Source organism: Sphaerodactylus townsendi, linkage group LG13, assembly GCF_021028975.2.
Source record: "Sphaerodactylus townsendi isolate TG3544 linkage group LG13, MPM_Stown_v2.3, whole genome shotgun sequence".
Classification (NCBI taxonomy): Eukaryota; Metazoa; Chordata; class Lepidosauria; order Squamata; family Sphaerodactylidae; genus Sphaerodactylus; species Sphaerodactylus townsendi.
This window is the reverse complement of record NC_059437.1, coordinates 28,312,844-28,338,019: the sequence shown is the minus strand read 5'-3', so window position 1 is coordinate 28,338,019 and position 25,176 is coordinate 28,312,844. Positions and strand designations below refer to the sequence as shown.

Below are 25,176 nucleotides of genomic sequence, written 5' to 3'. Positions count from 1 at the left end.
ACTCTATGGCATTATGCCCCACTGAGATCACTCCCGTCCCCAAGTCCCACCCTCCCCAGGCACCACAACAGTGGTGCATCATAATAAAGTAGTGCCAAGGACAAGCCCCAGGGATGCACCCAACCTCCACTGAACTCCCCCTGACGAACACCCCCTGCCACCCACCCCCCCCCCCACTGCCACACCACTATTCTGGCACCTCCACCCCCAACAATCCTTTTCTTCTGCTCTGTCTGAGTGGTGCCAGCTGGCAACGAACTGAGGTTGGTGCCTTCTCCTGCTGGATTGCTCTGCTAGGGGGAGGAAAGGGCTTGTTTTGGGGGGGTTGCTGTTGCAGGAATGGTGCAGGGGAGTTTGGCGGGGGTGGGGAATTTGGCTGGTGACAGGGCAGGGAGGAGAGGGGGGAAAGGGTGGGGTGGGAGACCAAATTGCACCTCCACATGACCAAGGTGCATAGGTCAAGTGATCTCCCTGCCCCTCATAGATACACCACTGCACCACCTCCAAAATCTCCAGGTATTTCCCAACCCAAAGCCAGCAATCCTAGTGTTACCAAATGCTACATTCTCACCATTCTGATTCAAAAATCCCCATTTCAATTTCATTTCATCTGTTGACCTAATCAGAATCAATGGTTTCCATCTTTTCTTCTTGTTGTGCTGAACTTTCCCATTCCAATCAGACAATTTTAAACTGAGTTCTGCTTGAATTGTTTAGAAATGGCAGCAGAATGGTATGGAGAAACAAAGGGGAAACAGCCATAAAAACAGGCAACACAAATAAGCTTGCAACTTGAGCCCAGAAAACAACAGATAAAAACAAGAAGAAATGGTGGGATGCGCGCACACACACACACACACAACCCCAGCTGTGAGACAAATCATTTGGTGGTGGTGGAATATCTGAGAGTGTTTGGCTAAGTTGTAAGTAGTGTCACAGATAGGGAGGACAGACAGTAGGGCTCACTGGCTAGAGAGAAGGCGAGGCAGGCAGGTAGCATGAGAATGGATGGATCAAATATGTTGCAGAGGAATAAGGGAAGAGAAGTTAGGCATTCCTCTTTTTCTCAAAGCCCCTTTTCCTGAAGCTCACACTTCAAGCCAATTGAGAATTCATTACATTTTTTCCCCAAAGCACCTACTGCAGGAAGCATAAAAAGGCAAACGAGGGGAAGTCAAGTTCAATAATACACAGGATATGTTGTTGTGGGAGCGGGTGGGGGGGTGGATCAACAAATGTAATTCTCTTTGTCATGGGACAATGAAAGCTACAATCCACTTCATTTTTGACTAGTTATAAATGACTGTATTTTTGTTTGTTTTTTGTTTCTTTCACAACAGTGTCATCCAAACCCCTCCCTCACCTGGCCTCCCTGCTTGTTCCCTAGCTCCCGTAAGTGAGGCGTATGGAAGCAGACAGGGGTGGGCACTGGGAGGCAGTCATGCCCCTGGGCCCAATTTAGCCCTGGGTGTGTTCCAGTGTGTTCCAGTATGCCCACACAATAGCTTGCTTTGCTTTTTGTGCTATACTTTAGGCTTCAGTGTGCTTTTCCAGTAAAAAGGCAAAGTATCAAATCAGCCCTTCCACACAGGCCCTGTACGCACGTTACCTTTCTGACAGCATTTGCTCCATGATAGCATTAGATTTATCCCAGGGTGGAGACTGTTTGGCCTTATGCATAGAAACCAACAAAGCCTCTCACCCAGATGAAGCTTTGCTGCGATCAACCCAACTGTAAAAGGTGCATTGGGGGCCCAAGGAAAATAAATACGTACATTTGCAAGCTTGCCATGCATCAAAATTATTCCTGTCAAGTTTGAGTGTTTTGTATTTGTTGTTTGTTTTTGGTTCTTATGATCACTCGCATAATTAGGTATTGCTCAGCACTGCAGCAAGACTCAATACCTATCAGGTGGAATAATTTCTCATCATAGAACACTCCATCCCAAACTATCAAGCAGAGAACAACTCCCCAGGTGCATGAAATATTAACATTTTCTACTCAGTTAAAGGCATGTTCCCTCCAACTTATGTGAATCATACTCAGGTAGAATTCTAGACATTAGTTGAAGCTACACTGTTTTGAGGGCTGGAAAAATACTAGCTCCCCTTCTGCTTTCAGCTAACATTCAGACATGGTATTTCCTTCTCCCAACCCTACTGGTGGATCTCAACCCAGTCATAACAGCCTAGTGGAAGGTCCCCACATTGCACATACAGGAATGATGCTATCCGTACCTGACACTTCTTTTCAATTACTTGTAGGGATGTGATAGTTCAAACAAACAGTAGACAGTGGATGTATGGTAAAACTTGTTCCTGGACTGTACTAATTCAGGCTGCAGGTGGGGAGAAGTCATGAAACTGAAGATACCCTTTTAATATAAATGACAACATAACATCATCAGAAAACTGTCGGGAGGACAGGTACTAATTATGCCTTCTCTGGGATATGCTTCTATTGCATGAATAGGGAAACATTCACACATGCAGGCCAAAGTTGTACCATCCTGAAAAGTCAGCATCTGTTCAAGTAAGATGCAGGTAGGGATATCAATCTATTAAAGAATGTATTGTTGACCATTCTTGTGCCTTTCAACCATGTCACAGATTTTAATCAAATCAGTTGCATTTCCAAAGGGGAAGAGTTGGGTATGTTTGGCCAAAAGTGAGAATAAGCTATTCCACCCGCACAAAAGTAAAACGCCACCTGGAATTTTGTGTAAATGTGAGAACTGCAAGTAAATGACTTACAGATTAATGGGTTGCTTTTTGAAATGGCTTTATATTAGAAGAACATATTCTCCCTTACCCCTTCCTTGTCCATCAAAAAATACAGGACATGAGAAATGGCTCAGAAATCCAATTAGCATAAGAAGTGACAGCACCAAACGCATTGTGGAGCAATTTTAACAAGCTTATTGCTTTAAGTCTTTAATTAACAGTATAGTTAATGATGCCAGCTTCCAGTTTAAATAAAGCAATGCATAAAGTTCATCAGAAACTATGCTGAGGCCAGAGATGGACAAAAGCGTTTAAGAGAACTGCAAGTGATTCAGAACAGAAGCATTGCTTCCTACAATTTACAAATACATTTGCTGTTGGGATCTGATCAAAGAGGCTTGGCCGGGTTTTGAAATCATACACAAACCTGCCATAACCAGTTTGACCAGAGGCAAATGTTGGTTAAGTCCACAACCTGAGCCGCTATCCCTGTTTGAAACCACATTTGATTCTCTTTTAAAAATATCTAGCATATCCAGCCTAATTCCAGGCTACACACGTTAAAGGCAGTGACTGAATGTCTTCCTTGCAGTTACACTTTCAGACACGCATGCAGTTAATTTACGGAGCTACCATATAACACTGGCCCATCTCGTTCAAACTTGTCTCTTTGACTGGCAGCAGTTCTCCTGGGTATCCAGACAGAAAAAGGACTCCTTTATAGTGAGTTTTCGAATGGAAACTGGACTCAGGATGTCCTGAAAGCAAACGATGTGCTGTGGCAGTGAGCCACAGTCACTGCTTGTGAGTAATTCCCATAATCCTGAAACCACATTAAATGGTTCTACAATATAGAGCTATGTATAACTGTGGTCATCTCATGATTAGCCTAAAGCACTAAATCCCCACTGAATTTAACTCTTTGGTCTTAATACATTTCCCTTCCGATAAGGAAACTGGGTCGTGAAAAGAAAGGAACATTTTTTAAATGTTAACAGAGGGAGAAGTATTTCAAGACTTTAAAAAACCCTACATACTTTAAGAGAAAGACTCACAGAGCTAACTGAGGCTCACTTCTGAGGCACTATATTCAGGATCAAGGCACAGGAAAAGGTTTTGCCAAATATTTTCCACTAAAAGTCACTCATAGTAAAACAAAATCACTAGACCAGCAAGCAGCATCCACTGGGAATAAGTGTCTTGCCCCAGAAGACAGACTTAACACACAGTTACATCAAGTTTCCATAAACGTTTGTGTTTCAAAATCTTTGGTGGGAGTGTCAGGTGGTATGCGACTGAAGAGCATTCTAGGTATGATAGTCTCAGCTATATTTGCTGGTTCAAAGTTGGCCTACTTCAGCGCTGTAAGCCAACTATAAGCAATATTTGCCAGGATTAGATTTATGGAGAAGCAATAAGAGAATCTTTTAAAAACCCAGGGGCAGCAAATTCCTTCTACAAGATGTGAAGCAATAAGCTCAGAGCACCAACTGTGCAGAAACATATTAGCGGATGGGATGCCTGTCTGTGGGAAAATTTCCTAGCCAACGGGAGAAATTCCAGCTAGTTATCAAGTCCCGACACAAAAACTTATTTATGGTCTTTTCAACTGTATCCTCCAACACATCTCCTTGTTCAACAACAATATTTGTCACTCAGAAGAATGAACTTTCTTGGAAGAAAGCAATAGCGTAGAATCTGCAAGATCAGCATTTGCATTCCCATCCTGCCCTTTTTGTTCACTGGGAGATCTCAGGGCTACAGGCTAGAGGTTCTCTCAGTGCTGCTGTGAAGAATAAAATGGCGAAGGGATAAACCATATCCACCACACAGAACTCCTTGGAAAAGGGGCTGGATAAAAGAGCAAACTAGATAGTTAGATGCCATCCATTGGAAATGTTCATCACCACAGTTACTCAGATAACCCTGAATTATTTTTAACTTGAGATGTTTGTAAACAACCCCCCCCCCCATAGAGGACCCCTGTACACCATTCCCAACAGGGGATGATGCTAGGCAAAGGAGCAGGAAGATCTTGAGTTCAAATTTCATTCCAGCCATGAGTTTTGCCCATGGAGTCAAGAAAACCACATTTTCTCATTTTCAGTCCCGACAATTTGCTGCATCAAGACAACACTATCTGTCTCTTTAACAGGAAAGGAGAAAAAAGCAAAATGTTCTCTTTCCCCTACACACACTCACTCCTGCAGCCTGAAGCGAGGCAGGGTGTAGATCTGCTCACAATGGCATTGTAAGGAACAGAACTCAGAAAGGAAATATACAGATAAAGGAATGGGACACCTGCAGAAGGTTTTATTCTCATTCTCAGTGGCTGGATTCACCAGAGGATGAGTACAAATTTAGTTTTGGAGATACACTTTCCATGAAGGCAAAACTGACCCTTTGGTCCTGATACAGGGGAGGTCTGCTTTCTGGAACTGTTATGGGGGAAGATCTGCATGGGCACAGAGGCAAAACCCAAGCAGGGTGCTGACAGAGGTGCAATCTAGGGATATCAACCCCCAGGTGAGACCTGGAGTCTCCAGGAATTACAATTTACCTTCAGATTACTAGGAGAAATGGCAGCTTTAGACAGTGGAGACTGCATCCCCATTGAATTCCCCTTCTCTCTCCAGGCACAGTCTCCAAATCTCTGGGAATTTCCCGAGCTGAAGTTGGCAACCTTACTGCAATCCTAGTAGTTCAACAAGGTATCTTGGTGACATTTCAGAGAATTAGGTTTTGGGATGGGAACAATAAAAATAGATATTAAGCCTAAAGAAATAATATTTGGGTCCTGCATGGAGAGGACTCAAGACTTAAATTGCCAATCTCCAGGTGAGGTCTGAAGATCTCACAAAATTAAAATTGATCCCCAGGGGACAGAAACCAGCTCCCCTGGAGAAAATGACTGTTTTAGAGGGGGCACTGAGATTCCTACCCAGCCTCCATTCCCTCCCCCTCTTCCCACCTACAAATCTCCAGGTATTTGCCAACCTAGAGTTGACAGCCCTACCCAAGACACACAGGCTGTCATCGCCATTTGTTAATTTCCTAAATTTGTTAATTTCCTAAAAGTACATATCAAGCATTTCAGAAAGCAAGCTTTAACAAACGCAGATTAAAACATCAAGAGTTCGATTCTCCTTACTATTAAATCCCGCCCATAGACCCATCCAAGTGAATGTTGCTGCAGGCATCTCTCTTAAACATCATTTGGATCGTCTGACATCTCAAGGGCAACTTATGCAAAGCTGTAGAACTCTTTATTAGACCCTAGCTGAATCATCAAATGTCAGAATTTGGTGGCTGTGGGGGGAGTGGGGGTGATGGATAATATGATCCTAGTAATTAAATTATTTCAAGCAGGTAGTCTTGGGCTGCATCACTTCAAGGTTAGAGTTGCCAGCTCCGGGTTGGAGATTTAGGAGGTGGAACTGCAGGAGGGTGGATTTTGGGAAGGGGAGGGACTTCAGTGTGGCATAATGCCATTGAGTCCATCTTCCAAAGTGGTCATTTTCTCCAGGCTGCAGGTGTGAGTGAACGTGTGGAGAAGGCAAAAAACGTTCACACAAGACTGCTCCATCATTAAACTAATGGAGAAAACAAAGCTAAATATTTTCACTCTGGTATGCTGTTTTATTTCTTGCAAGAATATTCGCTTCACGGGGAAACCTCTAAACATGCAACCCTCTTCCCTCCCTGGCTGAACCCAGTAAATTAAACCCGTTTCTAGGGACAGTGGCAGCAATGAATCTCCTGAACCTTTGCAATGCCTAATATGAATATATCTAATTCCAAACTCTGTCCCCTGCCTGTAGATACATACATTCACAAACAGGGGACATATTGACCTCCAATAGGTTTTTCTGCAGGCTTGGGGAATCCTAGGCCTACAGAAAAATCTGAAAAATGTTTTTAAAATATTGGGGTTTTAAATCCTTCTGATGCACAGACAACATATTTACCATTCAGATGAATGGTGGTCCCTTGCGTAGATTCTCCCAACCTGGTTGCACTGATCCATGGTCTTGTAACTCCCAGACTAGACTGTAGCATGACCTTCATGGAGCTGCCTTTGAAGACATCTTGGAAGCTCTAGTTGGTACCAAATACAGCCGCCTCTCTGATACTGGCTGCCCAGAGCACATAACTTCGTTCCTGCATCAACTGCACTGACTACTTATTAGCTTCCAGGCCCAAGTCAAACTGCTGGTTTTTACTTCTAAAGTCCTTCATGACGTATGGCCCTTATACTTACTGACAGTCTCCTTGCTAAAGTGCCCTCTCTTAGGACCAGCCCTACAGTTACGATGAAATCACAGATCTTTCCTATAATGGGTCTAGTCCTTGGGAATGATCAGCCAGAGTCCTTGGGAATGATCAGCTGCAGATTATTATTTTTAAAATAAAGAGCAACAGCATCCTGGATAAGTCCCTAGGATCTCCACTTAAGGCAGCTTCATTTGCTTGGGGGTCCAGAATTACACAGAAAGGACTCAGAGACTTTGCATGCAGGTTCAATGCCATCATCCCCATTAAAAGGATCAGTTAGTAGGCAATGTGACAGACCTCTTCCCAAGACCCTGGAGAATTACTGCTTATTGGAAGGGTTGCCAACTTTGGCCTGGAAAATTCCTAGAGATTTGGGCGGGGGTGCCTGAGGAAGGAGAATTTGGGGAGGGATGTTGCCTAGGTCCTATGGCTTGCCATAGCATTTGCTCTCGAAAGCTGCCATTTTCTTCAGGGAAAATGATCTCTGTAGTCTGGAGATCAGTTGCCATTCCAACAGGGCTCTTTGATTTCTCCTCCAGTTCTTCCTGTGCCCCATCCAGACACCCATTATTTTAATAATATTTTGTACTGATTTTTTTCCCAATTTCAAAGATGGCTGAAATTTGGAAATCAGAATTTGGCAATAACATATATAAGGGGGTGTTTCAAAGATACGAAGTTTCACTGTGAGACCTCCAAGAGCACATGTAGCTTCTTCCTAAGACAACACAAAGCATTTTATATTTGGAGTTTTACATGCAATTACAGATAACGACTCATAACATGGCCACTGCAGAAAAAAATCACAAGCACCCAGATGTTAACAATACAACACTCAGTAAAAGCAACACCTAGAGAGACAAAACCCAGACTCTTACCAGCTTTAAAGAGAATTTGGGATGGATCTGTATTTTAATCACAACAGTAGAATTTGTTATTATGTCCAGTGTTTAATATGAATGAGTGCCAGCGTAGTGCCAAGCTAGACAACAGTTCCTCCTAGTCAAGTCTAGTCCAACATCAGCAGCTATCGATCACTGCGCAAGAGTCAGCTTAGACATCGAATTGTTGTCACTGATGAAGTCTGCTGGTGTCTTCCTTTTCTTGCTCAGGTTGCAAAACTAATAATTTTTTTTTTAAAAAAAACCCCTCTGACAGAGGTGCAGGTGAGAAAGCGTTGGTGTTTTCCACCTGCTTCGGCAAAACTATAGATCGAGATAAATAGAAAATCTCAGTCTTCATACTTCAAATTCGCAACCAAAAAACCTTCCCAAACCATACTCCACGGAATCTTCTGCATCTGAAGGACAGGGGATTTTTAACAATCTTAGAGGCTTCTTTTTTCTCTTCTGGTTGATATAACATCTGCAGTTTAGAATTGTTTATTACACAGTTCTATAGAGTCCTATATGATATGCACTTTTTACTGTTTTTACACTTGTTACTAGTAATGTTGCTAAATCAATAGATTTGTTGTTTGGATTGATATGATAAAAATGGGGGGAGCAGGAGGCTATGCTAGGGATCATAAAACCCACATGATCAAGAGCAACACCACAAAAGGCCTGCAGTGGACAAGAACCGGACAAGACTGAGCAGAAAAGCTGACAAGATCCAATCATTATGCTTGCTACTTTTTCACGTAATATTCAGAATTCATATAGCATTTTATAATAACCAAAGTATAATTATGTAGTACTTGTATACACATCTCCCTTCATCATAGAAATCAGGACATAATGTAATATACTTTATAAACAATTTTTTTTAAAAAAATCTAGATAAACTCATCAGGCAATTACATGTGAAAATAAGAATTAGTTCCTGCAGACAATATTTCCCTAGACAAACGGTAGTAGATGTGCGAAAATATTGCAGCTTGTAGCAATTTGAAGCAAAGCTAATATAAAATCTAATTCCAATTGATAAATATGCAAATATACAGGAAATTGTCTAGGACGCCACTTGACCAATATAGATTTTAATTCATATCAAGGGAATGGATTTGTCCCTTGATATTCAAGTCAAAATAATTCATCAACATGATAGGTCATCTTCATCCCCTCTCATTTTACCTTATTTTGCACCACCACCCTGGTCTTATTTTTTTCTGTCCTGTAGATCAGGTACATAACCCAGTGAAAAGCTGTCATAATAAATTGAGGGAGGGGGGGGCCTGTATTTTAAAGTTACAATTTATTTTGGGGAAAGTATAAAACATGTTAGAGTGTGCTTGGTTTCTAAACCAGCATGTTACTTACAATATAATATGGTCATGAATGAATAAGAGGAGCTGCTGGTGGACATTTCTAAGTGAACCACCTGCCAGCGATGCTAAATTAAATAATGAATAATAAATAACAAAGGCGGGTTTTCATATGACATTAACTGTGTTAACTCCAATTGCTATCAATCAAAAAGAATTGAATGTCATATACTAAGGAAGTCATAATGATACTCCAATTGTGTCAGTGCAATTTAGAATATGAACCTATTAAACTGCCTCACACCAAGTCAAACCACTGGTCTATCTATCTTACTACTGTGCATTGTGATGGCCAGAAATTCATCCAGGTCTCAGGCACACAGAAATTTTTCTCAACATCAGTCACCTGAGATCTTTTCAAGGTCTGCCCCACCCTGTCAGAGTCCTAAGAAAGACACGGCATAAGCTCCCTATGGTCCCCAATACACCTCAGGCTCCCCATCTCATTGATTCCTGCCAGATCTGTCACAACTTATTCTCACTCAACATAACTTTTTAAAGATCAGAAGTCATTGCTGGTTCAGCAACTCTTGAACTTAGTTTGTGCTTGGCTCTTGTTCCAACACTTAGGATCAGCTCCAGTTTGGCCTAATCTTGGGATGCTGCTGCAAACCCCATACTTTCATTCTCAGCAGGGCAGGTACAGAATGGAACTGATTTTTTTAACTGGAGATGCCAGTGGCAGACCCCAGGATTTTCTGCCTGCATAACATATGCTCTGCCACTGAATAAGGGCCTTTGGATAATTTGTCCTGGCCCCTGAGGATAGTCAAACTAAGAATTATCGTGGGCAAATGGGGTTTTGTGGGTGAGAGGGGGAAGGGATGTCTGATGCCAAACATCCAGTTTCTGCTAACAGAAACACAAGACCCATTACATAGCCCGCTGTGAAAACCTAGGTGGTTGAGAGTTATACATTATACTGATGCTTTGGCAAACAATAAATTCTCTTCAGACAAAGATCTATGCTATTCTCTGTAACTCCTCCCACTTTCCCTAAATTCCTGTACTTTGTGAGCTATAAGTAATTAGGAGATGCATCCTCTCAAAAGTGTTCTTATTGTTAAGCAGGCACGTACAATGAGAGTTTAGGAAGAGGGGCAAAAAAGAACTATACAGTCCTCATATGCCAAGAGCAGATTCACAAATCCAGGTCTATATTTATTCTGCAATTCTACACAAGTGCGGAACTAGCACGCCCAAGGGCTGGCAAGGACCAACCTCTAAGGCTGTCCACAGATGGCAGGAACAACAAGCAGGCTGGGAAACTGAGCAACAAGTTTCTTAGAATAAGTGAGCACAGCAAGGCTCAGAGTCAGCATTTCAGCAGGAAATGGCATGGGATCAGCTTTCTGGCATGACATGGCTCCTAGAATGCAGTAGAAACTGGAAACAGGAGCAAAATGGCATGGTACTTCAGTGAATGGGTGCATAAAGGTGCAGCTGATGTATGGCGACTCCAGCAAGGGGCTTTCCAGGAGAGTGAGAAGAAGAAGTGGTTTTCCATTGTCTTCCTCTGGAGAGTCTTTCTCAGCGGTCTCCTTTCTAACTACTGACTCTGCTTAGCTTCTGAGATCTGATAAGATCTGTTTTTATTCCCACCTTGGCAGGTACAGGCTCCTAAACCTGAGTAACACAAGATGCTGATGTAGGGGGAAGTTGGGAGAAAATTAATGGGCAAAAGGAAGGCATGCTGTTCCTACCCCCACCCCACATCTGCCAATTTTCCTTCCCAATCCTCTTCTAGCCATCTTTCAGTAGGGATTGTTTTATAGCACCCAGCTTGGAGTGGAGAGATTAAACACAGACAATGAAGATTTAATTGCTGCATAATTTTACCTTGTAATCCATGTTTACCGTGTAATGCTAAGGAAAATTATGTACATTTTCTCAGGTTTCTTGTAATACAGGATGTAAAATCTAGTTTTGCTCAGACTAGAATTTGGCAAGGATAACTCTATGGCCATTCCTATCACAGTGTCAAATTGGTCAAAAGGTTTTGCTTCATATGTTAAAAACTGCTCAATTGCCCTGGAAAAATGTGCAATAGTTTTACGGATTGGGGGAAGTCCTAATTGAAATGGAAACTTGATATTCTGCCCTTTTGATGGGTACAGACATCCCATAAATTGATAATGTGGACTTATCGCCATGCTCTAAGCTTGCCTGTGATGTTTGAAGTTCAAAGAACACAGCCCCGGCTGCAATGCTCTTGGATGTACCAGCCTTTTTCTCTGAAGTTCCTTGCACTGAAGTCCTCTGAAGTTCATGCACTGCTGGATCTCTTTAACCCTGCATGCTAGGGGGAAAAAGTCTTGTCTCTTTGTTTTACCAAATGAACACTGTAATGATATTGTACAAATGCTGATTATCTTGGGATGAGCAAGAAGACATTTGAAGATCCTAAAGGGGCTATGGAAGATGCAAAAAGTTTTTGTTTCTTGGAAGTTGCACAAATGCTGTTCAGATATAGATTGCCCTGATGTTTGTTTAATGGTTGCATAGTGGAGGGAAAGGAGAAAAGGCCACAACAACCAACAGGGAGAAATCAATCCTTACACCTCACATCAAAAAAAATTGCTTCAATTATTTAAAAAAAATTGCTTCAAGATGTTCCTGTTGCTTGGGCAAGCCCTATGGGAGTCTTGATTTTCACAGCATGATTTCCAGGTGAAGTCCAGCCTAGAGAAATTCACACAGCCAACACAAAACCCTCTCAGCTCAACAACCTCAAAGAGAAGAAGGTTAGCACAGTGCAAGTGGGCCAGCAGTGCTTGGCTTCCAAGACCACTTGTTCCAAGTATGATGGAAGTGATTTTTAACTTTATGAATATAGGAAACTGCCTTACAGTAAGTTGAATAATCTGGCCAAGTATTAACTACTCCAACTAGCAGTAGCTGTTCAAGATTGCAGCACCCATTTTTTGAAGCACAGATTGCTGGCTACAGTATGCAACATGGATCCTTTCTCACCTGGAAGTGTGCCAATCAGATATCTGGCTGAACAGGAAAACAATTCAATAGCGGCTCTGCTAACTTCAGTTTGAGTGATCCTTCACTGCCCCAAGATTCATCTAGAAAGAGGACCCAGGTTTTGTGCATGGACCAAAGTTTGAGAGGACTTTGTCTGCCAGATCACTTAATACTGAAGAGCACATACGACCTCTTTCACACAGTACACAATACAAATGTGTGTTACAGAAATAATGGCACTATTGGTATTCTTGCATTGTTGGTTGTCAAAATAATGTTTCCATTTTACAGATAGGAAAAGCAAGGAAGAGGCATTAAAGGCTTGTGCTCAGAAGCACGTTCATCATTTGATCATCATGGTGAAGCCAGGGTTTGGAATTAGGCAACTCAAAAGTGCACACTTTGGACCTTCCCAGCTAATTATGAATGGTGCTCACATTTCCGTGAAATTCAAGCTCAGCTCATAATCAGTTTAGCCCCAAGACTCCAAAGATGCTTATTGCTTCTCAACCGAAACTTGCTATCCTTGCCACCAACAAGGACGGCTGGTGCTTCTGCAACCTGTCCCAGGGGTCTTGGCTACCCAAATGCAGGCCTTCTTGTTGATGTGGTGGGAAAGGGGGCATTCAGAAGGAGCAAGGGAGGAAAATCTGCATTTCCAGTGACATCATTCAGAGAAGAGAGATGACCTGGAGCACAGAATGGGCCTGAGCTTAAAAGGAGCTAGTTCAGGCCTGATTCACATCCAATCCTAATGAGTTCACTTTAGGTAAGCCCATTCTGAGTGGAGCAAAGGGCAGTCCACCCAATAAAAGGTAAGTTTTCCCCTTCAGTTGTCTCCGACCCTGGGGTATCACTGCAAGCAGTGATTTTATAGGCAAGCTGCTTTTGTGGGGTAGTTTGCCATGGCTTTCCCTGGCTATTCTTTACCCCCTAGTTATGAGCTAGGTACTCATTTACTGACCAAGAAATAGATGGATGGCTGAGTTGACCATGAGCCAGCTGCCAGGATATCTGACTCACGGGGGGCTTGAACTCCTGACTGTGTAAGTGGCAGTGCAAGCACCTAACCACTACACCACGCGGCTCCTACCCACCCAATAAGTGATGTCTAAATGGGCCATCATACATACAGATACACAGAGTCACCTTGTGTCACTTCAAATGGGTTTGGTGTTGTCATTCAGCTGTTAGTCATCCAGCTTACAAGAATCCAGGAGTACAGAGGAATAACATGCAACAATTGTATATGAATACATAAAGTAGTGAGTCTGCATCTGAGTCAGATCATGCAGATCTCTCAGTTCCAATTCCACTGCTGGTTTTCATGCTTTAACTGGTGAGGGGAGGAAAAATGTCCCCCTTCCTCCCATCTTTCTCCCTTTGCTGTTCACTGAAGGAAAGCAGGAGTCACCTGCATTTTGCCTGGGGTTGCTAGCCTCCAGGTGGTAACTGAGAGCTCCCACTATTACAACTGATCTCCAGGTGACAGAGATCAGTTCATCGGGAGAAAATGGTTGCTTGGGAAGGTAGACTCTATGGCCGTGGTGGCGAGCCAATTGGCCATGCTGGCAGGGGCTGATGGGTATTGTAGTCCATAACATCTGGAGTGCCAAAGGTTCGCCACCACTGCTCTATGGCATTATATCCTGTTGAAGTCCCTCTCCTCTCCTCTCCTCTCCTCTCCTCACCAAACCCTGCTCTCCTCAGGCTCCACCCCAAAATCTCCAGATATTTTCCAATCCAAAGGTAACTAATTTTGCTTCTTTCCCTTTCTCTTTGTCACTCCAACTGTTGCTTTACGCTGTAATCCTATCCACATCCAGGGCCAAACAAGAAGTGATAGAATCCTTGTTGCGGTCCTGAGGACACTTCCACCATTTTACAGTCATTTTAGAATGCCAGGAAGTCCTGATACTCAGCAGGCTCTTGTCCCGCTCCCCAAACACACCTTATCAAGAGCCACAATGGCTTCAGACACCCACATGGTTGTTCTGGCATTTGAAAAGGGGCAGGGGAAGAGTGCTGTGCTGCAGATCAAACTTTGTGGAAATTTAAAATGACTTTAAATGGCAGGAGTATCCTTGTGGCCGTGTCCACTTTGGCCCACCCATGGGAATAATCCCCATTAAATACAGTAGGACTTGCTTCCCAGTATACAAGAATCGGTGTGCACTTGTATTACAGTTCCCTGGGTTTGGTACCCTTGAATCTGTGAACCAAGGCAGGGTGAACCTTGTTTTCTGGTAATTAGCTGGGGCTGTGCTGCCTGTCTTTGTGGCATAACAGGCCAAGGGCAGCATGCAGCACAAATGTCACAGGCAGGATGGTAAATGTAACTGACCAGACCACCTCAGCCTTAAGTCTCACCTAACATCACCATACAAAGTCCTCAGGTCGGGATCAGGTCTACCATGGGGACTGTCAAGCATATATGTTGCCCAGTAGAATATTTGTCTCACAGAGGAAACTGTGTACTCCACTGGTGTGTGTCAAGCCCTCGACAGGTAAGGAGATATTGGGGGACAGGGCATGGGGGAAAAGATGTTGTAATGTGCATACATCATTTCCCACCAAAGCTCAGAAGTGGCATCGCCTGTACTCTAGGACAGTGATGGCAAACCTTTTCGAGACCAAGTGCCCAAATTGCAACCCAAAACCCACTTATTTATTGCAAAGTGCCAACATGGCAATTTAACCTGAATACTGAGGTTTTAGCATGCATTACTGAGGAGTAAGCTTGGTGGTAGTCGGTGGCTTTGCTTTGAAGCAACTGTGCAACTCTTCCAATAGGTGAATCATGACCCTAGGAGGGTTTACACAGAAACAAGCCCCATTGCCAGCAACCGAGCTTACTCCCAGGTAAAGGATCACGCTTTAGTTCTTTGCATGAAAATCAGTGGGGTTTAACAGCGCTTAACAGGGTTACCTACACTGCTTCCTCAAAACTTGATCTTAGGTTTAATGCTAATAATCGAGCCCAGTGGCCCAGGCCAGCCTAGATGGGGGGGGCACTCTGTGCGTGCCCACAGAGAGGGCTCTGAGTGCCAAATCTGGCACCCATGCCATAGGTTTGCCATCACTGCTCTAGGATTTCACTAATCTTTGTAGTAAAATCATAGAGAGCAGAGAAATCCTGGAGAATTGGTGATGTCAATTCCAGGTTTTAGCCAGAAGTGACCTTGATGCATTGATGATATCTTCCCCTAATCTCTCATTTCAGCAGTGCTGAGGGCCAAGAGGAGGTGGTGCAGCAGATCACCCACCAGAGTGGATAAGTTGAACACCTTACCAACAGGGCAAACAGAGCCCTCTGGGCCATTTTAAGTTTGGAAAATGGCACAGGGAGGGAAGGCTTAACCACCCTCTCCTCATGCCCAGAGGACTTGATCCACATTGGGCCCTGCATGCCTCGGAATTAAGTTCCCAGTAGGGAACACACAAGCATGCATCTTTTTATGTGGCTCTGGAGCGAAAAGGAGCCAGGGAGGAAAAAACATAATGTGTAATGTGAGCATCATTGACAGTCACTGTCTATTCCTGCAAGTAGGACATTGACTGACCACAGAACCTCAAGCAAGCACCTGCAGGGTCAGGTGATAGATGATGTTGCACATGGTGCTGTTTTGGATGCTGGAGGAAAGGGACAGGCTGGTCAAATTGCAGAGTGCCACTTCTTTGCGCACCTGTTTCTTGTACCTTCCATGTCCTCAAATTTTCACAGCCATGCAATTGCACTGTACATTGAAAGTTCTCTTTTTTGTTTCTTATTTCATCCCTATTAAGAGGGTCGGAGCAAATATATTTTCCAGCCTACCTGCGGTTTGTAAAAATCTCCCTTTGGCTTGTGGCTGGCTCCACTGTGCTGCTTTCAGGACTAGCATGGGGGCTAGTAAGTTTGCTATTATGGTGATCTTATTTTTATATATCAGATTGGATGAATGTCCGTGAATGGCCCTGGAGTACCTGCTACAAAAGCATTATTGCAGCTAATCAGCTAAGTATCTGATCAGCTGCTGGAATGGGGAGGTTCTGAAAGTCCTTCAGAAGCCTCAAGAATGAAAATAGTTCTCAAGATGACAGTCATGTGGAAATCACATAATGTGCAATCCAATTACATGTGTTCTTCCCACATCCACATGGAGCACCTACACTTAAACTACAACAACATTTGATTAAGGAGAACATGTTAAAACCTTTTTTTTAAGTCAGGCCACTGGGAGGATGCAAGATACTATATTACTAACATCACAGTACAAAACACAGACCCTCCCCACTAAAACTAGAGAAAATCTACCTCTCTGGCTCTAAATTGCAACCTAAATGCATGCAAAAGGGAAAATGCAATAAAGCAAAGTCCTTAGCAGGTTCCTGGCTCCCTACCCAGCTTGTTAAATAGATTATCTCAATTCAGGTTTCTATAAACAGCATTTACAGATTCAACAAAGTAAATGTTGTATTAAAAGCAAGAAAAATTAGTCAGGTAAGAAATGGTTGTTGGACAAAAACAGTATTGTTCAATCCAAGTCAAGTGCAGGCAAAATCATTTACCCTACAGAAACCAGCTCAAGCAGAGAAGTGTGCCTCAGGAACCAAAGAAGTTGTGGCAAGAAAGTGATGTCACACAGCAAGAATCAGAACTGAATCACAACGGTGAATCAAGTTGTGCTATTTGGATAAATGCCTTTTCCCTCACATTAATGTTTCCCTCTTAAAAAACATCACATAGGAAGATGAATCAACATTTGTTCTCCCCCACCCCCCACCCCCCGACATACACACTTGTTGATGCATTTTGGGCAGTCCTTTGTGACAACATAGAGGTCAATGTCTATTTAAACAGACATAACTGCTGCATTAGTTTCTGCTTTTGAATGGGACAGAGACCTGATTAGAACTTTTTTAAAAACAGCCTCTGCAGCATCTTGCTTTATCTACAGCTCAAGTAAATGAAGCACTGGAGATGTAGGACTCCACTCCCACCACCCACAATTGAGTACAGTCCAGCTGGAAAAGAGCAGCTTAAACCCCCTCCCCCGCCCCCAAACAAGGATTTGGGCTTAACTGTTGTGGATCAGGAATGGAAATGTTGGGCCCTGATGGGGTTGAACAGCCAGTCCCAGCTCACTCATGGTGCAGAATCCCGTGCCTTCCAACCGCTACAGAATTGTGCTCAGTATCTCTAACTACCTCCCCAAAGCCTTGCAGGCATAGTAGATTTTATTTTTTGCAATTAAAAATTAAAACACAACTTACTTTTTTTGTTTTTGCTCTGCAATGACTAGGCAGAGTCTGTTGCACAAAATATGAGTGTGCTAAATTTAGTAATTTGACTGTGAAAGGGAAGCCTTACTCCAGCCTTGTGAAGAAAGCGGGAGGGACATTTTGGAAGCATCATTTCCCCCCTCCCTGTCTTATGCCTGCCTCTTCTCGGGGCTGAGCACAGTGGTAGCTGCAGCTTCTGTCTAATCTTTGGTGCTATAAAGCTGTACCGGAAAAGTAATCCACTAGCAATTTTCCCTCTCCAAGTCCTCCCCCCACCCATTTCGTCTCCATGGCAATTGCTACCCAGTTTATACATCTAGAAGCCAGTCCACTGCTTGGAAATAGCTTGAGAGACAAGCTAACAGATGCACAGCATCGCGTATCCCTCTGCTTATGCATGCAACTTCGAGGTGTGCACCTTGGCAAACAACCTCCTGTTTCTGCACCTGTTTCCCCTTTCTTTGCAGAATGGGGAGGGGTCAGTCCAAGCCAAGCCCTGAAGTCAGGGTCCAGCCTCATTTGTTTCAAGGAGACTTGGAGCAGCCTTTTCCCACTGTTTCATCAAAGTGGCTAAATAATTCAGCCTGGGTAGATGGGCCACTGGAGAAACTCAAAAACCAGGCAAGCTGGCACCCTCTTGTAGAGGCCATTCCTGGGAGCATGGTGCCCAAAAGAAGGGGCTGCCTTGATGACCCTACTCCCTCTGTAGCACTTGTAACCTCTGGGAATCTTGCATTTCTCAGACGTCTGGACGGTGGAAGAAGCAAGGGAAGATGTATGAATATTTCTTTCTCTGACCAAGCGATGCATGGTAAACATCACTGGCCACGCTCGCTGTCACCTGCCCCATAAAAAAGCCACGATCTCCCACTCCCCAGCCACCTCCATCTACAAACCCAGCTCCTATTACTATCAACAAATCAATGAAGAGATTTATGGCGGAAATTATTTCCACACCTCCTGGTGCCCTGAAATCTCCCAGTCTGTGCCAGAGCACGGTAGCAAGCAAATGCCCCCATGCTATCTGCACACACAAAAGAAAGAACCCCAAACATTCAGTGCGAGGAAGACACTGCAGTGTAAAAAAAGCCCACCCACCCCCTCCTTCATATTTCATGACAGTGGGAAGATCTAGCAAAACAAAACACCTTTAGCCAAGATATTTCCATGGTAAATGGAGGGAGGAGAATTAGGATGATTATAACTACCCCACCTTTCCCCCCAAAGGTCAACAAGAAAAGAGGTCGAGAAACGACAAAGGAGATTCTGGAGGAAGGTAGGTGTTGAGACAAAAGGGATATTAGGCAGGGGAGGGCTGCGCGGTGGGGGGGGGGGAGTTACAAACGTGTCTGGCTGCTTCTTACCTTTCGAAGCATCTTTCTCTTCTTTTGGCTTGATCACCTTCCCACTCATAGATCCCAGTTTGGTTGTAAAATCCCCCCAGGAGACCTCGTGGAGATTCCGGCTGGTCTTCTAGAAACCGGGCAGCGAGAGATTTTTTTGTGGGGGGGTGGGGTGGGGGGGAGGGGGATGGAGAGGGGTTTTAAAAACCTAAAAGCAAAAGGAAGAAGAGGGGAGGGGGGGAAAGAGGGAATGAATAAATAAAGAGAAGAGCCAAATGCAACCTTGCTGGCTGGCTGGCTGCTGCTGCTTCTGATGCAGAAGGATGCTCAATGCCCACCACTACGAGCACTCCCAAAGCCTGCAGCCTGGACTGCTGCTGGAAGCCTTTTGTGCCTAGGACGGGAGAAAGGGGGCCAAGGAGAGCGAAGGGGCTGCCCTGGACATCCGCAGGATGGAGTTTCTCCCTCTCCTCCTCCCTGTGGCTGGGAGGCTGGCAAGAGACAAAAGCCGTCTCCCCTCCGCACTACTGCCAGAAATCCCCGCTCTTCTCCCCACCTTCCCCAGGAAGAAGGAGAGGAAGGGGTGGACCACCGCTCCGAAGAGCCTTCGCCCACCCCCCAGATGTTACTGGCAGGCAGACTGCCCTACGTGCACAAGCGCCTTTGTCCTCCCCACTCTGTGCAACGAGCGGGGGGGCTGACACGAGAGTGTGCAATCTCCCTACACCTACCTACCCACCCCAGATTGGGGGGGGGCATTACTCTGCAGAGGGGGAGGCATGGAAGATACACGCAGGGCTTCTTTAAGGAACACGGGATTCATAAAAGGAAGCGAGTGACCCGCTGTGTCCGCATCTCTCCTGCCCCCAGGTGTACTCCGTTCCAGCTACCTGTTGGGGCTGGAGTGACGGCAACGACATCAAGACAGAAAGGGATGCTCTGGCTTTACTTCAAGGGAGAGCTGGAATGGAGTACAGTAAATGAAAAGTGGAGGGAAGGGAGTGGACGCTGCACACAACCTCCTCACCCCCCTTTAACCAAGCATCTTAAACGGATTGCTGTATTTTATTATTCACACATCTGCCCAAATAAATGTAAATATTCATCAAGTAGCCCAGCAGACTTCGAGGAAAGAAAAGGAATTTCCTTGTACGGTGCAGACTGCTGTGGGGAAGGTGCTTCATGGAAACACCTGTATTCACTGAAAAGCATCACTTGCAGTCCTCCGTCCTTCAGGGAAGTTTAACTAGAGATCTTCTCTAGGGCAAGCAATTCACACAGTCTTGGGGGAGGAAAGTCTCACCATTGGCTATTCTTCCCCTCTCTCTTTCTTCACCTGGCAAAGTTGGAAGCTTCTTTCTGCAAATTCAATAAGCGACAAACTATATGTTATGTGGATGTGCCTCCCACAAGCTATGGGACTGAATGAACGTCTGAAACTGAAGGGAGGAGGAAGTCAGAGCCAGAGGAGAAAGAGTTAAGCACCTGCTCCCCTTCTGATGGTCCCTAATTTAAAACTGCAGCTTCTCATTGGTTAGTTCAGGCACTGTGCCCCTAAAATGGGAAAATCTTGATGGGCACGAGATCTGGTAACCAGACCATAATGAAGACAGGACTGGTGCACTTGTTGAATTTTCGCAGCTGCAACTTATCACACAGGAATGAGATAAGCCACATTTGCTAAAATTCCCACCTCTGAACACCTATCAGAGGTGCAGCAGAAACAGTGGTCTCTGCTGTTTCAGGTTTCTCAAGGTGGTGTCCACTAGTGTAATTCCATATTCATAAACTCACATACTTTCCAGAAATTGCTCCAGATCACAATTAAGATATTTATTTCATACATGATGCTGAAGTATTTACAAGTCTCTCCTTGAGAATGTTCTGGGAATGTTGAGATTAGAAATGGGGGAAACTGTCTTTTAAAAAACAACAGAATGTATGCAGCTGCTAATGCAGATAGTATAGGAAGGCACAGATATAAGCAAAGCTAGGCAGCTGCTGCCCAGAATGTATGGTTGGGGCATTTGACCCTGCCATTAAAGATCTGCTAGGTTGGCCCATCAAGCCATCAGCAGGATTGATACTTATGCTAAGTACAGAATCAATTAATCAATTAATTATTTTGAAAATGTTTACTTTAAAAAAAACAAGCAATGAGTTTAAATGGGCAGTCCTTAGCACCAGCCTTTGCCATTTATGCACATGTGGTCTCCTTTGCTTTGAGCTGGAAACTGGCTGACACTACAATTTAAAAAACCCTGCTCATTGTTGAGTTTTACATTTCTGAATGACTTTTTTGTATCAAGTATTTTTGGCAAGCTCTAATTTTGGAGATAAAACTTGAGATGTGGCCAAAATTTGTGGTTTCCAAAACCAAGATCATATTCCACTTAAATGCCAAATGTGTCCCATGATGAGATGTTTTTCCTAAAGAGGAAACCAAAGATGCCCTTTGAGGATTATCAGGTGTGAATTTTTGGGGTGGAAGGCTTGAGTCTTCCTTCCACATCATGACTTCTCACTTGCCTGTCAAATAATTTCTGAAAGTGAACCCCAATTCTGTATATATATTTCATTATAATTTTTTTGCATTGATATTAATGTAATTTGATGGCCATCTCTTTTGATGGATACATCTGATTTTCTTGATTTCTGCATTTTAACACTGGCTGGTCCTCACTGATTTCTCTGTGGTTTAAATTGAGTTTAAATTGTGTTCTGCGATTTTTCTCATTGAGTTGTCAGGAGTTTTGTTAGACAGCTGTTCTCAGGTGGTTTAACCGCTAATTTAGCAGTAGGGCAATGTATCTTGATACTTTTATATATTGCTTCATCTTTATAAGAAAAGTACTGCTGAGAAGGAGGATAAAAATATTTTAAATTAAAATTGTGAATCTGAAGAGCCAAGATTTTCAGGATTTGAATTAATGCTGAGATTCTCTTCAGGGGTATTCTAAGGCCAATCGACAAGTTTTTCTTTTTCCTGCAAGACGAATCTCCCTTTTATCTGTCTTGAGTGCAAATCCCCATAAAATTCACTCAGTGACCTTGAGCCAGTCACATCTCAGCCTGACCTACCTAACAGGTATGCTGTGAGGTTAAGATAGAAGAGAAGAGAACTCTGTATGCCAACCAGATCTCCTTGAAGGAATGTCAAGATTAGAATAGAATAGAATAGAATAGAATCTTTATTGGCCAAGTGTGATTGGACACACAAGGAATTTGTCTCCGGTGCATATGCTCTCAGTGTACATAAAGAAAATACATTTGTCAAGAATCATAAGGTACAGCACTTAATGATTGTCATATAGGTCTAGTAAGCAATCAGGAAACAATCAATAGTAATAAAAACATAAAATGTAAAATCATAAAATAAAATGAAATGTCAGCACAGGCTATAGTCATACAGTCATAATTGGGAGGAGATGGGTAATAGGAATGATGAAAAAAGTAGTGCAGTAATTATATAATAAATATATAATAAATAGTTTGACATTATCGAGGGAATTATTTGTTTAACAGAGTGATGGCATTCGGGAAAAAACTGTTCTTATGTCTAGTTGTCTTGGTGTGCAGTGCTCTGTAGCGACGTTTAGAGGGTAAGAGTTGAAACAGTTTATGTCCAGGATGCGAGGGGTCAGTAAATATTTTCACAGCCCTTTTTTTGACCCGTGCAGTATACAGGTCCTCAATGGAAGGCAGGTTAGCAGCAATTGTTTTTCCTGCAGTTCTGATTATTCTCTGAAGTCTGTGTCGATCTTGTTGGGTTGCAGAACCAAACCACACAGTTATAGAGGTGCAGATGACAGACTCAATGATTCCTCATGATTAAAATGTGATAAACAGATAGAAATAGCTGCGATGTCTAGACCATCCCACTACAGATTCACTGCTTCAGTAGCAACACACAGCAGTTAACCAGCCTGGCATCAAACTACAGTGAGATTCTTTTTCTCCTGCCACCAGGAAAATGTGTATAGAGCACCCTTACAACTTAAAAGCACAACAAAAATAGTGAAGCCCCTACACTTTCTGGTGCAGATCTTTCTTATGCTGCAAATGCTCCAGACGATGCTGAATTTCCCCATAGGCTTAGAGGCTGAAGCCTAGGGCCTCAAGGGGGACCTCCAGCCAAGGGATATAATATTTTTGACACTGTCATAGGTGCATGCATTTTATTTATGCATTTTTTCAATCCCTATGGTATTTAACAATAACATCTTATATCCTTTAGAGGAGAAATTGTGAATTGTGGAATTTGAAACGCCTGTCAACATCTTCGGCTTTGCCCAATATTGTTTAAAACACTCTTCCATCTTCCTCTAGTCATGAGGGTGGAGGATTGGGAGGGGGCTCACAAGTGGAACAGCTCAGAGCCTCTCTTCATCTAAACCCGGCACTGGCATCTTCTCATAAGGTGGTGAGCTCTGGTGTTGTTGCATACCAGAAATGAATCAAAGCATAGCTCTGAGGTGCCCCCTCCACAAAAGGGTTCTGGCTTGTACAGTCTGTGACCAACTGAGCTGAACACAACCCATTTGCCATGCACTGCAGTCTGCTGAGCGTTTGAGAAAAACATGCATGGGTGGGGTTCTTGAGCTCCTGGGGAGGAGTGCTAGAGATGGCAGCTATTTAATTTGATGGGTCACCAGTTGAGGAGGCTACAAATAGCCCCAAACATTTATGCATCACCATCAATGTGCTCATAGCATTACTGTGTACAAGAAGGAGGATTCTGCTCCAAGCTGTTTGCAGCCTAAAACCTGAGACCAGGAAGACTACAAAGAGAGGGAAAGGAAGTAGAAACAACGATAAACGGAAACAGAACAACATTTCCCATTATTGCACATACTTAGGACCGATTTCAGAAGGAAAAGGAAACCAAGGGGTGTCCCAAGACTTCAAGGGATTCAAAGTGATAAGGAATCACACAGGTGACATGAGATGCAGTTCCAGGTATATGATTGTATTTAAACATTCTCAGGTTGTAATATATACACACACACATGCTTTTCAGAGCCTTTCCAGCCTGTTGAGAAGCACTAGCTCTTTACGAACATCTGGTGATGACAAAGAAGTCGTGTTTCAAGTGATATCACGTCTTTCCTGTCCAATCATAATCCCCCAGATTCTCTCTACTTCATTCCCCAAATTTGCCTTCTGGAAGTCAGAACCCCAATAGCCTGACCCCAGGCATAATACCACAGACAGAATATAATTAGCAAGGCACATTTCCCTTCTGGAGCTGTCTGGCTAGGTGGCACGTAATTCACATTCCAAAATATATTGTGATTTCTAGCACACAGTCAATAGTAGAATGGCCTAAAACAGTAACTCTGAACCCTTGTTTTCTTGTGCATGGGAAGGGGAGCAATACCTACACTACAAATCACATTAGGGCTACCAACTTTTAAACCGAGCCCTTTAGCTGCCCCTTTAATATCAGTTTGATCTGCAGCAAACACCAGGTAATGTTCATTACCACCGTGTCAAGAAAAGCTTCAACTGCCCATTCCATACTTTAAACCTCTATGACGAGGGTTCTCCATTTCGCATGCACAGCCACTCTGCAAACGAAGACATCCACAGCAGCCAGGGACCATCCACTTGGGAGTTTCCTCCGCACATTCCTTCAACAACCACCATTTTCCCAACATTTTTTTTCTATTCTTTGCCACCAGAGGGCACACATGTATAGATGCTCCACCCCTCCAAAAAAGCCCTCCAGTTTGGGGCCAAACCACAGAAAAAGCTGTATTGGGAGGAAGGGGGGAACCAGTTTCAATGGTCATGTCTTCTCTGAAAGAATCCTAGATGTTGCAGTCAGGTAAGAGTTTTGCAACTTCGCTTACAGATCTCTGGCATGCTCCTCACAGGACACTGAGAGAAGGTGACTATTCAGACTTGTTAGCCTGTGGTGTGCAACAGTTTTAGAGTAACTTGTGGGGGTGCCCCCACCTACCACAACAGGCATTTTAAGCCAAGTTCCCAGAATTTCTATGTAGAAAATATAATAGAATCATAACTCCAGCTGTCAAAATAAGTTTACGTCTTCACCCATTTTTAAACCTCACAGGACCCATCTTTTAATTCTATCTGTACTTTACGTAGTATTCTATATTCATCTGCAGCTGTCCTCCTCTTTTCCCTTCCTCCCTCTCACTTTCCAAACTATGATGCTGCCAGGCAACCCAGTTTTGATGAGGTTGCAACCCACTTTTTTGGTGGTTTAACTCATCCCCCATCGTCAAATTTTACAGAAAACTGTTTTATTCACAAGGATGTAAAATAACAGAAGTCAGGGCACTCATGACATAATCTAGACAT

The 25,176-nt window shown here is 43.5% G+C and overlaps 1 protein-coding gene across 1 annotated transcript in view; it reads right to left on the bottom strand.

Moving 5' to 3' along the window:
* Window positions 1-25,176, bottom strand: part of FGF13 (fibroblast growth factor 13) — a 217,521-nt gene that overhangs the window by 191,326 nt on the left and 1,019 nt on the right. The window contains exon 2 of the mRNA XM_048514017.1: window positions 18,868-19,054. Within this exon, the coding sequence (XP_048369974.1) occupies window positions 18,868-18,916 (49 nt within the window). The 5' untranslated portion in view covers window positions 18,917-19,054. The remainder of the gene's footprint in view (window positions 1-18,867; window positions 19,055-25,176) is intronic.